The 17,062-nt window shown below is 38.3% G+C and overlaps 1 protein-coding gene across 2 annotated transcripts in view; it reads right to left on the bottom strand.

Annotated features, from left to right (window-relative positions):
• Positions 1 to 17,062, bottom strand: part of SACM1L (SAC1 like phosphatidylinositide phosphatase) — a 73,806-nt gene that overhangs the window by 28,828 nt on the left and 27,916 nt on the right. For both annotated transcript variants that reach the window (XM_053598592.1, XM_053598593.1), the window contains 3 exons: positions 15,443 to 15,592; positions 5,483 to 5,542; positions 4,604 to 4,637 (listed from right to left, as the gene is read on the bottom strand). In XM_053598592.1, coding sequence (XP_053454567.1) covers positions 4,604 to 4,637; positions 5,483 to 5,542; positions 15,443 to 15,592 — 244 coding nt within the window. The remainder of the gene's footprint in view (positions 1 to 4,603; positions 4,638 to 5,482; positions 5,543 to 15,442; positions 15,593 to 17,062) is intronic.

Here is a 17,062-nt window from a genome sequence, read left to right as displayed (position 1 = left end):
GTTAGTTATATTATACTCTCCATCATTTAGTAACATGAAGAGTCATATACCCGGAAATTCTAAGGCCAATCTCTCCATTTCATTCTCAGAGAAAAGGGTCACAGAACACAGAAGCCTTTGGACTGGTATACCACTTACATTAAATGCTTTCGGTAGAACCTCTGTGAGATGACTCCCTAAGGAACTATGCAAACTGGTCAACATATGGAAGTAGGCCTACTGTACTAGTATGTACATATGGTGCAGGTCTGGTCTTTGAAAATTAGGTCAACTTAAAGAGGTGGTCAATTATGGAAGTTCTACTGTATATTATACACACACACACGCCTTTGCGCACACCAGCATCTCTGCAGCACCCTCAGCTCCTCATCTGGCTCCCTTACTGTACTTTAAGAAGTAACCAGTATCCTTTTAGTTCATCATTCCCTTGTCTTTCTAGTTTTGTGACTCAATAACCTGTTTAGTCTGAATTTTTTTCGCTTTTTTTTTTTTTTAACATAAAAAGGAACTATACCGTAGGTATTCTTTTGGTTTGCTTTATTTGTTCAACATTGTATTTATGAGGTTCATCTGCTACTATGGCTATACGATATTCTACAGTATGACTGTAGTATAGTCATTCTACTATTCACGGACATGTAAGTTATTGCCTGATTTACTATCATAAACAGCACTGCAACAAACAACTCTGTATATGAACATGTGGAAGTGGCTCTAAGAAGCAGCACTGCTGGGTTATAGAGTATGTTCATCTTCTGGTCTTATTAGGAAATGACAAACTTTTGAGAATTACATTGGCTTCTCATCTTTACCAATACTTGATATTGTCTGCTTTTTAATGTTTGCCAGACTGATAGGAAGTATGCTAGAAAGACGGGTTTGTTTATTGTTTCGGTGGCCTTACCCTTTTTCCTTCCTCATTTATTTAGGTTTGCCCAATGATTATTTTCTGTAACATTTTTTTCTTAATCTAATTTGAATTTATATACCTGTTTTACCTCCATTCCATCCAACTGCCCTTTCACTCAGAAATAACTATTCTCAGGTTTGTGGAGAACATTCTCTTTTTAGTTTCATCACATGACTTAAAAACACATAGCTTGCTTCTGAATTTTATAGAAATGGTACTACACTATTTATAAACTTCAAGCCCTTGTTTTGCTTTCTCCCCCATAAGTTCCTGAGATTCACCAGTATATTACATGGAGCAGTGGTTCATTCCTCTTCAGTGCTGTGTGCAATCTATAAGGACAATACCACGAAAGACTTAATTCTGCTAATGGAACTGTATTCACCACTTTGCTCTAAGGTGGTACTACAAACATTCCTATAAATACCTCCTGGTATGAAAGTATTGGGTATACACAGGAGAAGCACTGGCAAATTCACAAAAGAAGGCTAAATCATTTAAAAAATGGTGGTACCAACTCTATGTAAATTGATTTGCTAATGATTAGTCCCCATTACCTAGTATCACAAGACTTAACCTCGTGGCCCCTCTGGACCTGCCAATTCATTCTCCTTTGAAACTCATAATGCTAGAGAAGATTCCAAGATAGAATTTATTCACTTACTCAGCCAAATTATCCATTTTGAGCCAGGTCACAAAGATGAGTTAAGACACGAGCCTGTCATCAGAGAGCTAACTCTAGGAGAATATGACTGACTGCTTTCTGAATCATTTTCCTCTGATTACAAGATAAAAATATATATATACTTCAGAGAATCCAAAAAGCTTGGAATAAGAAAATAAACACATGAAATCCTATCATCATGAGGTAACTTTTAAAATGTGAGGGCCCTCATTTCTAGTCTTTTATCAATGAGTTAGTTACTCCAAGGCCACCCACTCCCACTCTCCAGAATGCCTACTTCACACATTCTCCTCAACCTCAAAAAATACTCCTCCCCTCATCCCACTCACAGCCGGTTATGTCACGTCCTACTTCATTGTAAAACACAAGCACTCTACAGGCGGCCACCACGTTTATATTAAACACCACCACAACCACATCCACTGCCCTCTATTTGGGCACTAGACCCCACCCCTTCACACACTCAAGGACATCACTCTAGCAGGCACCTTCACCAATTTTCCTCTTCTCCCAAATCTTTCTTATCAACATTTGATGGTACTGCTCATTTGGGAAGAAAGAAGGAAGAACATACATATTTCCTCAACAGTCATCATATTTAACCAACCAGCAGCATATCCGCTGGTCTACACTTTTCTTGGAAACATTATCTTCACTTGTTTCTGGGACACTACCTCATCTGAGAGATTTTCCTCTTCCTCACTGGCCTTTGCTGATTCATCTTCATTTCTCTGACTTCTAAACCTGGGAGTACACTATGACTATCCTCTGGCTCACTCACTTTGATTCCCTCACTTCAGAAGTCTTTTTTGTCCTCACTGAGGCCTAAGACTTATTTTTTCACGATCTAGAACTCTTCCCAGTCCATCTCTTTTTCTAGAGATCTTTTTGCTTCTCTATGTTCATTACTTCCTTTGAAGCGCTCATCCAGTGCCATGGCTTTAAATGCCATCTATGCCCTGAGGACTATCAAATTTATGTCTCCTGCATGGACTTCTCCCCTGAACTCCAGTTCCCATTTATACAACTACCTCCTTGACATCTTTATTTTGGGTACCTACAGTAACCTCAAGTTTAACAAGTCCAAATGGAACTCCAGATCTCTTTCACCTCCCTCCCACCTCCTGATTTTTCCCCACCTTAGTGGATGGCTTCCTTCCACTTTTTCTGGCCGTGAACCTTTGAGTCACACTAAACTCTTCTCTTTTATAACCTACATACAATTTGTCAGACTCCTTTTAAAAGCCCTATCCTCAAAACTTAACTAGATCCTGATCATTTCTCACCACCATCACAGTCAGAGTGACACAGTCTTACCATCCCAATCTCCTACTCAGATCTCCCCACTAGCTTCTCATCCTATTTAAGGCAAAGGCCACAGTCCTTCTCATGGCCTATGAGGCCCTTGGTAATCTGGGCCAAGCTACTTCACTGAACACAGCTCCCACCTCTCCCGATCCACCTTCTCTGCTCCAGACATGCTCCTGCCGTGGGACCACCATACTTGATCTCTCTGTATGCGTGTGAAACATGTGACTGTATTTTTAATCAACAAACTACAATAAACAAAAGCTCATTTAAAGCTTTAAACTGAAAGTTAATTAGGAAATGATCAGGTTCTAGATAAGTTTTTAAGGATAGGGCTATGCTGTTTCTAAAATTGTCTTAAAAAAGGTTCTATAAGCTCACTTAATATTATTTGTCCATTCACAATCTCATTTTAAAAAACAAAACAAAACAAAACACAATTGGTGGCCCAAATCCCTTAAAGCACGACCTAAATACATTTTACATTTTCAAGTTAGTGGAACTTGGAAAGGTTCTAGGGAGAAAACCAAAAACAATAAGCAAGAGTTTGTATCCTGAGATTTTCTAATTTTTACTCCTTCACAATTAGAAAAGGTTTCCTCCATTACTTCTCTGCTTTGAAGTATATAAGCAACAAGCATAATAATTTAATGAAATCATACTAACATAATGAATAAATAATCAGACTGTTATATTAAAAAGCTTCTTGGGGGTACTTAATAGAAAGATGCCATCTCTGTTTCTGCAGGGCAGTCTTGATTAGTCATGCATCACTTAACAGGGATACCTTCTGAGAAAGGCATCATTAGGCAATTTTGTACATCACAGAGTGTACTTACACAAACCTAGGTGGTGTAACATGCTACACACACCGACAGCAATATGGCATTACCTACTGCTTCTAGGGTACAAAACTGTACAGTATGTGACATACTGAATCCTGCAGGCAATTATAACACAATGGTTACGTATGTAGGTATCTCAACACATGCAAAAAGAAAAGATACAGTAAAAAATTGTATTATAATCTTATGGAACCACTACCATATACGTGGGTCTGTCATTAACCAAAAATGTCATTACACAGCACATGACTGTATAGCTACTCATCAGCATATATTGTGCTTAAACTTTGAAGAGCCAGAGAACTTTGCTTCTCTATCTTTCTTACAATGTCTATGATAAGGATGTATTTTAAAAATGAACTTACAAATTATTCATTTTGCATTTACACAATGATTTCCTCCCTAAGCATTATTCCCTGTACTCCATCTATTTTCATTTTTCTCACTATTTCAAAGGACAAATAAAATTTTTAAGAGTAAATTTCCTCTCCAAGTTGCGAGTCCCCTTAGTGTCTAACATTTAAAATTACTTACTAAGGCAAGTTTTCATTTTGACAGGCTGGTTCAAACTATTCCTTTGTAATTCACTGATATAAGAGATCATTGAATAAAGGCAAAAGACAGTACACAAATTCCTTCTCTATAAACCACCAGCCCCAGAACTCTTGAACAGAGACAGAATTTACTCTGAAGTTTGTTCTTAAAAAAGAAAAGGTTGCTTACAATTAGTATTCTAAGATTTTTAAGTCATTGAGGTACAGCAATTTCTACTAAGTGTGAAATACTCTCTTCCTGGAATATTTGAGACTGTCAAATAAAGACTGCTAGAAACTAAAGAGTATCATGTAAGGATACAGCCATGTAACACTGGAAGAGCAAACCGATGAACCTGAAATGAATAAATACAATATGGAGAATCAATATACTTTAAAAATAAATAAATAAGCAGCATTTTATTAAAAATATTTATATATAGGGAGGTAATATGCAAACATAACAAGGCAGTAAACTTATCAGTAACTTTTACTTTTAAAAAAATTCTCTAATATAACATTAAGTGTGCATTATAATCATTTGGGCTTGACTATTCATAAGATTTTGGAACACTAACAAAACTACATGAAGTTGTAGAATGTTTACCTCCTTTTCAGTCTTTGCCTACAACAACTTCACTCCTCCAGGGAAAAGATATCCCATGCTAATTGTTTGCAGCTCAAACTACTTTTCCAAAAAAAAGCATAGCAAATGACAAGAAATAAAGCAATTAGACAAATCTATTTACCTAGATCCAATATATCCTGTGTCCCTAGCTGGGCCTCCTGATTTGTACCTCCCTGATGTAGACAGAGGAAGACAAAGGTGGCATCTGTGTGTGTCTCTTAGGGGTGATTAAGGGAGTTTGTTTCATCCCCACTTGAAGACACATAGAGCTCTCCCCTTGGCCATGGACTTAGGCATGGCCTCTCATTTCTCCATTATTCATTCACCAAGATCCACTATTTCCCTCTTAGTTAAAGCAATGTATTTTTACTTAAGGCTTCTATAAGAGAGTAAAAGAATTAAGCTTCTTCAATCTAGAATAAGAGAGGGTAGACCTCATAAAAGTTTGTAAGTTATCAACAGAGTTATATTAAAATTATTTATCAAAATCCTTGGTAATTAGATTGCCATTTTGTAACATGCACTGAATTAAATCTTGGACTGTAACAAATAATTTTGTTTAGTGTACATTACCTCTGGCTGAGCAGAAAGTTCTCTTAGAAGATGGCCGTTCCATACAAACCGCTGATCTGCCTGAGAGAAGTTTCTAAATTAAATAAAATATCTCCTAAGGTGATTTGCTTTCTTTTTTTTAAAAACCGTATACCATGAGTAACAACCAAGTTGATTTTCAATTATACCAATTGACATATCCATTAGGTGACTATAAGCAAGTTTCTTTAACATGCTCCAAAAAAGAATATATTTCTCCCTCAAATCTGTCCCTCCTCTAGGCATTCCTGTCTCTTTTCCTTGGGCCAGACAGAAACCTGGGCATCCCCTCAGGGTCTTTCTTTGGGTCTTACATTTAATTGATTGGTAAGTACTAAATATCCTTCAAAATCCATCCTTTTTTCTACATTTCCCCTTCACCACCCTTGGCCAACAACTGACTCTGGCTTAACTACAAAACAGCTTCCCTTGCCTGGAGTTTTTGCGTCAGCCCTCTCCATCCACTCTTCCACAATGCTGCCAGTAGTTCTTCAACATGTCTACCTGCTATCTGCTGGAAATTCGTCCATGACTGTCATCGAAAGGGCCAAATCTTTGCACAGACTAGCCAATCCTAGGCTCTGACGGCCCCTACTTATTAACTCTCTGATCTCATTTCTGGCCACTCTGATATTTAAACTATTCATACAATCTCTGTTTAGTTGACTTAGATTAACCAGTTCTTGCCATTCTCCTTATAAAGCTTGCCAGCTTAACTACCCCCACCTCCAAACCTAAAAGTCACAAAGAATGGCTCCTGCACTTGGCCATGACCAACTGAATCTCACTTTCTAAATTCAGGTCTGCATTCCAAGAGTTTTGACCCAGACATACTTGTTATTCATTATTACATAACTGAACTAAATGTTTAATAAACCAATATGACTAAAAAAGACTGCTGTTCTATAAAGCTGAATGATTTAGAATATAATTTGATAAGAGGCAAGCTGCTAAAACAAAATTGCTGTTGAGTTAGAAGTGGAAATGGCAACTAAAAAAGATTAGAGAAATATTATGAAAATATACAGGATTCTGCATCCAGATTACTATGTAAGTGTTGAACTCTATAAAGAGAACCAAATTGAATGGCTTATGGATACAATTTACACAGCAAAGACAATTTGGAATCAGGGAACCCAAAACAAATAAAAGCCTGTGGCCCTAAGCAGACACTGACCAGTGTAAAATTTTATGTTTTAAGTTAAAATGTTTAAGGTATGTGTTTCACTTATTACTTTTATGATTCCCTATGTTAACTTTAATAGATCTTTCTGGTTAGGTGACAAAAAATTCCCATGCCATCCCAACAGATGAGATGGTTTTCTGTTTCAGCCTCGTCTATGACTGCTACCACCTCTACCTGAAAACCCTCCCCCTTCTACTGTCACCAGACCAACAAGCCCTGGCCATTAAGTCTCAGCTTCAAGTTACCTTCCTTGATGATGTCATCCCTGACACCGACAGGCAGAGAGAGACCCTCCTTCTTTCAGGGTCCCTCCACAATTTGGTACATATCTCTGTTGCCAATCATCCCTTGTTTTATGATCGATAGGACTACCACTTCCACAGCAGACTGTAAGCCCCTAGGAGGCAGAATCCACGGATTTTCATTCTGGTCCCCAGAAACTACTGCAATGCCTGGTAGATAGCTAACATTTCAGAGACATTTAATGAAAAAATGAAGAATGTAGCAACTGATTTAAAAAACAGTAGTCTCTTTGTAGTTTAAAGCCAAATTTCTTGATTGCTTAGCCTAAATCTAATCTTACATCTAAGCCTAGATACAATTTTACTAGATTAGTGTATAAAATCTTACTCCAAGGACCCAGTTAACTAAAATATTGAGGTTGAACTACAAGAAATTACCATTTTTTTTTTTTTTTGTAGAGACAGAGTCTCACTTTATGGCCCTCGGTAGAGTGCCGTGGTGTCACACAGCTCACAGCAACCTCCAACTGCTGGGCTTAAGCGATTCTCTTGCCTCAGCCTCCCGAGTAGCAGGGACTACAGGCGCCTGCCACAACGCCTTTTGGTTGCAGTTCAGCCGGGGCGGGGTTCGAACTTGCCACCCTTGGTATATGGGGCCGGCGCCTTACCGACTGAGCCACAGGTGCCGCCCTGAAATTACCATTTTTAATGGTCAAAAATCGTCAATTACTGGCAATTTCACATGGTCCAACTGAAATAAATAACAGAGAGCAGGGCGGCACCGGTGGCTCAAAGGAGTAGGGCACTGGCCCCATATGCTGGAGGTGGTGGGTTCAAACCCAGGCCTGGCCAAAAAACTGCAAAAAAAAAATAATAACAGGGAGCAACCTTTTTTTTGCAGTTTTTGGCCGGGGCCAGGCTTGAACCTGCCACCGCCTGTATATGGGGCCAGTGCCCTACTCCTTGAGCCACAGGCGCCGCCCTGGGGAACAATCTTTTAAATTACCTGCCCACTGAATACATCTAAGGTTTGTCAAAAAAATTAAGACAGCAGGAAGGCAGGTCTGCGTGCTTCCTCCTGTTTGATGCAGAGATTCCAGCACCTAGTACAGACAGCACCCAGCACATGCATGCCATAGGATTTCACTCCTCTGACTGCTCTGAAGCTGAGACTTCAAGCCAGAGTAGAAGTTGCAATAGGATCGAACAGAAACCAGCTGAAAACAAGACAGAATCACTTTGCTCCACCACACCAGACAGGACCCCAGTTTCTCAGGCCACAACACTGTACGGGTCCTCGATAAAACCCCAGGGGAAAAACCAAAGGGAGTAAAACAACCATGGGGCAGAATCAGCGGAAAAACTCTGGTAACATGAATAACCAGAATAGATCAACCCCCCCAAGAAAAGACATGGCAGATGTGATTGAAGATCCCATTCATAAACAACTGGCTGAGATGTCAGAAATCGAATTCAGAATTTGGATGGCAGACAAGATTAATAAAATGGAATTAGGAATCCGAGGAGAAATTCAAAAATTGTCTCAAGAATTTAACGAATTTAAAGACAAAACCACCAAAGACTTAGACACACTGAAGCAAGAACTTACAGCCCTCAAAGATATGAAAAATACAGTAGAATCCCTCAGTAACAGAATGGAGCAAGCAGAAGAAAGGATTTCTGACATTGAAGATAAAGTCTTCGAACGCTCCCAATCTCTCAAAGAGGAAGAGAAATGGAGAGCAAAAACGGATCACTCACTCAGAGAACTCTCAGATAATTCGAAAAAAAGCAACATAAGGATTATAGGAATTTCTGAGAAGGATGAAGTCGCCTCCAAGGGCACAGAGGCCCTTCTGCATGAAATTATGAAAGAAAATTTTCCAGACATGCCTAGAGAATCTGAAATTCAGATAGCAGACAGCTTCAGAACCCCAGCACGATTCAACCCCAATAAGTCATCTCCCAGACATATCATAATTAGCTTCACTAAAGTTAACATGAAAGAGAAGATTCTCAAAGCAGCCCGGCGAAAGAAAACTATAACGTACAAAGGTAAGAATATTAGAATAACTGCAGATCTCTCTGCTGAAACTTTTCAAGCCAGAAGAGGCTGGTCAACTTTTAATCTCCTAAAGCAAAAAAATTTTCAACCCAGGATCTTGTATCCAGCTAAACTGAGTTTCATCTATGATGGAGAAATTAAATACTTCAATGACATTCATATGTTGAAAAAATTTGCCATAAGTAAACCAGCTCTTCAGGATATTCTCAGACCTATCCTCCACAATGACCAACCCAATCCTACACCACAAAAGTAAACTGACTCAGAAACTTCGGATCAAACTCCAACTTCCACACTGGCGAAAGGATTAAAAATGTCCACTGGACCTTTGAAAAACTCGATACCCAAAATTCCACCAGACTTATCAATACTCTCCATCAATGTGAATGGCTTAAACTGTCCTCTAAAGAGGACTGGATACAAAAACTCAAGCCAGATATTTGTTGCATACAAGAGTCACATCTCAACTTAAAAGACAAATACAGACTCAGGGTGAAAGGATGGTCATCCATATTTCAGGCAAATGGTAATCAGAAAAAGGCAGGTGTTGCAATTTTATTTGCAGATACAGTAGGCTTTAAACCATCAAAAGTAAGGAAGGACAAGAATGGTCACTTCATATTTGTTAAGGGTAATACTCAACATGATGAGATCTCAATTATTAATATCTATGCACCCAACCAGAATGCACCTCAATTTATAAGAGAAACTCTAACAGACATGAGTAACTTGATTTCCTCCAGCTCCATAATCGTTGGAGATTTCAACGCTCCCTTGGCAGTGTTGGATCGATCCTCCAGAAAGAAGCTGAGCAAAGAAATCTTAGATTTAAACCTAACCATCCAATATTTAGATTTAGCAGACATCTACAGAACATTTCATCCCAACAAAACTGAATACACATACTTCTCATCAGCCCACGGAACTTACTCCAAAATTGATCACATTTTAGGTCACAAGTCTAACCTCAGTAAATTTAAAGGAATAGAAATTATTCCATGCATCTTCTCGGACCATCATGGAATAAAACTTGAATTGAGTAACAACAGGAATCTGCATACCCATACAAAAACATGGAAGTTAAATAACCTTATGCTGAATGATAGCTGGGTCAGAGATGAGATTAAGAAAGAAATCGCCAATTTTATGGAACAAAACGACAATGAAGACACAAACTATCAGAACCTCTGGGACACCGCAAAGGCAGTTCTAAGAGGGAAATTTATAGCACTGCAAGCCTTCCTCAAGAGAACAGAAAGAGAGGAAGTTAACAACTTAATGGGACATCTCACGCAACTGGAAAAGGAAGAACATTCCAACCCCAAACCCAGTACAAGAAAAGAAATAACCAAAATTAGAGCAGAATTAAATGAAATTGAAAACAAAAGAATAATACAACAGATCAATAAATCAAAAAGCTGGTTTTTTGAAAAGGTCAATAAAATAGATAAACCTCTGGCCAACCTAATCAGGAAAAAAAGAGTAAAATCCCTAATATCATCAATCAGAAACAACAAAGACGAAATAACCACAGACTCATCAGAAATCCAAAAAATCCTTAATGAATATTACAAGAAACTTTATTCTCAGAAATATGAAAATCTGAAGGAAATAGACCGATACTTGGAAGCACGCCACCTTCCAAAATTTAACCAGAATCAAGTGGAAATGTTGAACAGACCCATATCGAGTTCAGAAATAGCATCAACTATACAAAACCTCCCTAAAAAGAAAAGCCAGGGACCAGATGGTTTCACGTCAGAATTCTACCAAACCTTTAAAGAGGAATTAGTACCTATATTACTCAACCTGTTCCAAAATGTAGAAAAAGAAGGAAGACTACCCAACACGTTCTATGAAGCAAACATCACCCTGATCCCCAAACCAGGAAAAGACCCAACAAGAAAAGAAAATTATAGACCAATATCACTAATGAATATAGATGCAAAAATATTCAACAAGATCTTAACAAACAGAATCCAGCAACACATCAAACAAATTATACATCATGACCAAGTTGGTTTTATCCCAGGGTCTCAAGGCTGGTTCAATATACGTAAATCTATAAATGTAATTCAGCACATAAACAAATTAAAAAACAAAGACCATATGATTCTCTCAATTGATGCAGAAAAAGCTTTTGATAATATCCAGCATCCCTTCATGATCAGAACACTCAAGAAAATTGGTCTAGAAGGGACTTTTCTTAAACTGATAGAGGCCATCTACAGCAAACCCACAGCCAATATCATATTAAATGGAGTTAAATTGGAATCATTTCCACTCAGATCAGGAACCAGACAAGGCTGCCCATTGTCTCCATTGCTTTTCAACATTGTAATGGAAGTTTTAGCCACCGCAATTAGGGAAGAAAAGGCCATCAAGGGTATCCATATAGGGTCAGAAGAGATCAAACTTTCGCTCTTCGCAGATGATATGATTGTGTATCTGGAAAACACTAGGGACTCTACTACAAAACTCCTAGAAGTGATCAAGGAATACAGCAGCGTCTCAGGTTACAAAATCAACATTCATAAATCGGTAGCCTTTATATACACCAACAACAGTCAAATTGAAAAAGCAGTTAAGGACTCTATCCCATTCACAGTAGTACCAAAGAAGATGAAATATTTGGGAATTTACCTAACAAAAGACGTGAAAGATCTCTATAAAGAGAACTATGAAACTCTAAGAAAAGAAATAGCTGAAAATGTTAACAAATGGAAAAACATACCATGCTCATGGCTGGGAAGAATCAACATTATCAAAATGTCCATACTACCCAAAGCAATATATAATTTCAACGCACTCCCTATTAAAGCTCCATTGTCATATTTTAAAGATCTTGAAAAAACATTACTTCGTTTTATATGGAATCAGAAAAAACCTCGAATAGCCAAGACATTACTCAGAAACAAAAACAAAACAGGAGGAATCACACTACCAGACCTCAGACTTTACTACAAATCGATAGTGATCAAAACAGCATGGTATTGGCACAAAAACAGAGAAGTAGATATCTGGAACAGAATAGAGAACCAAGAGATGAATCCAGCTACTTTTACCGCTATTTGATTTTTGACAAGCCAATTAAAAACATTCAGTGGGGAAAAGATTCCCTATTTAACAAATGGTGCTGGGTGAACTGGCTGGCAACCTGCAGAAGACTGAAATTGGACCCACACCTTTCACCATTAACTAAGATAGACTCTCATTGGATTAGAGATTTAAACTTAAAACATGAAACTATAAAAATACTAGAGGAGAATGCAGGGAAAACCCTTGAAGAAATTGGTCTGGGTGAGTATTTCATGAGGAGAACCCCCCGGGCAATTGAAGCAGCTTCAAAAATACACTACTGGGACTTGATCAAACTAAAAAGCTTCTGCACAGCTAAGAACACAGTAAGCAGAGCAAGCAGACAGCCCTCAGAATGGGAGAAGATATTTGCAGGGTATATCTCTGACAAAGGTTTAATAACCAGAATCCACAGAGAACTCAAACGCATCAGCAAGAAAAAAACAAGGGATCCCATCGCAGGCTGGGCAAGGGATTTGAAGAGAAACTTCTCTGAAGAAGACAGGTGCAAGGCCTTCAGACATATGAAAAAATGCTCATCATCTTTAATCATCAGAGAAATGCAAATCAAAACTACTTTGAGATATCATCTAACTCCAATGAGACTAGCCTATATCACAAAATCTCAAGACCAGAGATGTTGGCGTGGATGCGGAGAAAAGGGAACACTTCTGCACTGCTGGTGGGAATGCAAATTAATACATTCCTTTTGGAAAGATATATGGAGAACACTCAGAGATCTAAAAATAGATCTGCCATTCAATCCTGTAATTCCTCTGCTGGGCATATACCCAGAGGACCAAAGATCACAACATAACAAAGATATTTGTACCAGAATGTTTATTGCAGCCCAATTCATAATAGCTAAGTCATGGAAAAAGCCAAAGTGCCCATCGATCCACGTATGGATTAATAAATTGTGGTATATGTATACCATGGAATACTATGCAGCCTTAAAGAAAGATGGAGACTTTACCTCTTTCATGTTTACATGGATGGAGCTGGAACATATTCTTCTTAGTAAAGTATCCCAAGAATGGAAGAAAAAGTACCCAATGTACACAGCCCTACTATGAAACTAATTTGTGACTCTCACATGAAAGCTATAACCCAGCTACAACTTAACAATAGGGGGAAGTGGGAAGGGGGGAGTGGGTAGAGGGAGGGGGATCGGTGGGATCGCACCTCTGGTGCATCTTACAGGGGTATTTGCGAAGCTTGGTAAATGTAGAGTGTAAATGTTTTGGCACAGTAACTGAGATAACACCAGAAAGGCTATGTTAACCACTGTGATAAAAATGTGTCAAATGGTTTGTGAAGCGAGTGTATGATGCCCCATGATCATATCAATGTATACAGTTATGATTTAATAAAAAAAAAAAAATTAAGACAGCAGTTAGCTGGGGTCCTGAACAGTATAAACTTTTTTTATTTTTTTAAATTTTTTTATTGTTGGGGATTCATTCAGGGTACAATAAGCCAGGTTACACTGATAACAGTATAAACTTGAAGTTGAGATCATCTGAAGTCTAGTTTTAAAGACATATCATCATTTAAAATAAAAAAAAGCAAAGTAACAACAACAAAAAAACTTAAAAGGATATTTTCTAAATTCTTAAATGAATAAACTGTTGCTTTTGTAGTTATAAAAAATTATAAATAATATCACTGTAGAAAGAACATCAAACATGCTAGACCATTAATTTTATAAGCCTAATTATGGGAGGGAGATAGGTTGACTTCTCAGCGGGGCGCCCTGCCACAATCCTGGGGTATCCAGGGGAAAGCCCGCAGACTGTAATCCCTGGGGCACAATCGCTGGGGGCTCATCAAAATCATGAAAGAGAGAAGAGCCCAGGGGCTCCTGGACAGAGACTAGGCCTGTGAGGATAGGGACTAGGCTGTGCATCTGAGAATCAACAGGTAAAAGTGGGAGGGGTTAAAGTCTTGGTTTGAACTTTTGGTATGTACTTAGATTAGGAAACCTAGCCTACTTCCCTTGCAGGGATAGAACTAGTTTCCACCACCCCCACCTTTCTAAATGCACCATGGTCCCTCTGTTAGCAACCCCATACCTCTTACCCAGCCCCTTTCTCTATCCAGTCTTCCCAGGTACTTGAGATTCTTTCAACCCTATCTTTTGGGATTTTTGCATCTTGTGCATGCACCTTCATTAAAAACCAAAAAAAGCCTTCTGAAGAGGCCAAAGAGGGACTGCATTTTCTCAGTTTACTCAGCTTGAGATAATGTAAGGCTTCTCTAGGCATTCTCAGACTTTTTCTGTTTTTCACTCCTGTAACCTCAGTGTTATTTTGGGTTTAGTGCCAAGGATCTTCAACACCTAATCACACTGCTAATGGAAGTCTACTGCACACACTATGAGAGCTAAGAAATTATAAATGAGGGCAGCGCCTGTGACTCAGTGGGTAGGGTGCTGGCCCCATATACCAAGGGTGGCGGGTTTGAACCCGGCCCCAGCCAGCTAAAACAGCAGTGACAACTGCAACAAAAAATAGCTGAACGTTGTGGCGGGTGCCTATAGTCCCAGCTACTTGGGAAGCTGAGGCAAGAGAATCGCCTAAGCCTAAGAGTTGGAGGTTGCTGTGACCTGTGACGTCACAGCACTCTACTGAGGGCAACAAAATGAGACTCTGTCTCAAAAAAAAAAAAAAAAAGAAATTATAAATGAACGCAATGCTAGTCCAAAGATTTGATATCTACAGTTAGCACCTGATAGCTTGGTTAATATCCATGCAAAATTACAAATTCTGAAAAATTTATTGCTAATTAACTACATGTGTGTTTAGACTAGATTTCTGAATATCTATACCAGTGGTTCTCAATCCTGGCTGTAAACATACATAGATTCAAGTACCCTCAATTTGGGATTATGATGTAGATTTAAAACAGGGTACATGGCTTGAGCTGGTGGCTCACCCCTGTAATCCCAGCACTTTGGGAGACCAAGTCAGGAAGATTACTTGAGGCCAGGAGTTTAAGACCAGGCTGAGCAACACAGCAAGACTTCGCCTCTATAAAAAAATAGAAAAAACGAGCTGGCCATGGTGTCATGTAGTCCTAGCTACTTGGGAAACTAAAGCAGGAATATGGCTTGAGCCCATAAGTTTGAGATTGCCGTGAGCTATGACACCCCAATGCATTCCAGCCCAGGCAAAAGAACAAGACCATCTCAAAAACAAACAAAAATAAAACACACACACAAAAACCCAGGATAATTTTCAAAGCCCCATATATGACCCCAATACAGCCAGGATTGAGAAAAATCAATATAAATTTTTATAGATGAAATAGAAACATGTCTCTTCCAAATAACCTAAAAATAAATAAAATTAACTGAAGATCAAACTTACCCTTTCCAAGAGACTCATTTCTTGGAATTCTGGACTAGTGTTGGACAACCGCTGCAAAGTATGGGTCAAATCATATGTTGTTGAAAAGTAAAATCCATCCACACTCAAGACGTGGTTTAACATTGCTAGGAAAGTTTTATTATCTTGTAACTGTAAACAAAGGGGGAAAAAATCAGTATACTTCATAGTTGAAAGAGAGTCTGGCAGCATGAAAAAAGAATAAAAACAAACAACACCTCTAATTACAGCTTCATTAAATACCACTAGCATGAAGACTGGGTCAGAGAGGGGGATGCTCACCATTCCCCTCGGACCTAAGACAGGTTCTGACACACAGCAGATGCTCAATAAGTATCAGAGGGTGTTATTATATAACTTGATAACGGAGGACTTCTTCCCTTTTTATCCTTCACAATTTTTACTCTAAAGGCCAGAAAAGTAGTTTTAACAAAAAATATCATCAGTATAGGTTATGACCTACTGTGTGCTAGACACTTTCCCAAGATTCTCTTTATAGCCTTTGTATATGCCAATAACAGCCAGGATGAGAAACTAATTAAGGACACAATTCCCTTCACAGTAGCATCAAAGAAAATGAAATACCTAGGAATATACCTAACAAAAGAGGTGAAGGACCTCTCTATAAAGAAAATTACAAAACCCTAAGAAAATAAATAGCAGAAGATATTAACAAATGGAAAAATATATCATGCTCATGGTTGGCAAGAATCAACATTGTTGAAATGTCTATACTTTCCAAATCAATCTACAGATTCAATTCCATCCCTATTAAAATGTCAACATCATACTTTCAAGACTTGGAAAAAATCATTCTTCATTTTGTATGGAACCAGAAAAAACTCTGTATAGCTAAGGCAATTCTTAGCAATAAAAACAAAGCTGGGGGCATCAGCCTACCAGACTTTAGGCTGAACTACAAGGCCATAGTGATCAAAACAGCATGGTATTGGCACAAAAACAGACACACAGACATCTGCAACTGAATAGAAAACCATGAGATAAAACTAACATCTTATAGCCACCTAATCTTTAATAAACCAAAGAAGAACATATATATATATATACTGGGGGTAAAAATCTCTAATTCAATAAATAGTGCTAGGAGAACTGGACAACCACATGTAAAAGACTGAAACTGGACCTGCACCTTTCTCCACTCACAAAAATTGATTCAAGATGGTTAAAAGATCTACATCTAAGGCATGAAACAATAAAAATCCTCAAACAAAGTGTGGGGAAAATACTTGAAGATATCAGCCTGGAGAAAGACTTTATGAAGAAGACTTCTGTGGCAATTGCAACAACAAAAATAAACAAATGGGACTTAATTAAACTGAAAAGCTTCTGTACAGCTAAGGAGATAACAGCCAAAGCAAACAGAGAACCATCAGAATGGGAAAAGATATTTGCATATTATGAATCGGACAAAAGCTTGATAACTAGGATCTATAGAGAACCTAAATTAATCAACCAAAAAAGAGCCAACAATCCCTTATATCACTGGGCAAGAGAAATGGACAGAACCTTCTCTAAAGATGACAGACAAATGCCTAACAAGCATATGAAAAAATGCTCATTGTCCCTAATCAATTGGAGAAA

This window comes from Nycticebus coucang, chromosome 8, assembly GCF_027406575.1.
Source record: "Nycticebus coucang isolate mNycCou1 chromosome 8, mNycCou1.pri, whole genome shotgun sequence".
NCBI classification, from domain to species: domain Eukaryota; kingdom Metazoa; phylum Chordata; class Mammalia; order Primates; family Lorisidae; genus Nycticebus; species Nycticebus coucang.
This window is presented reverse-complemented; position numbering and strand designations above follow the sequence as displayed.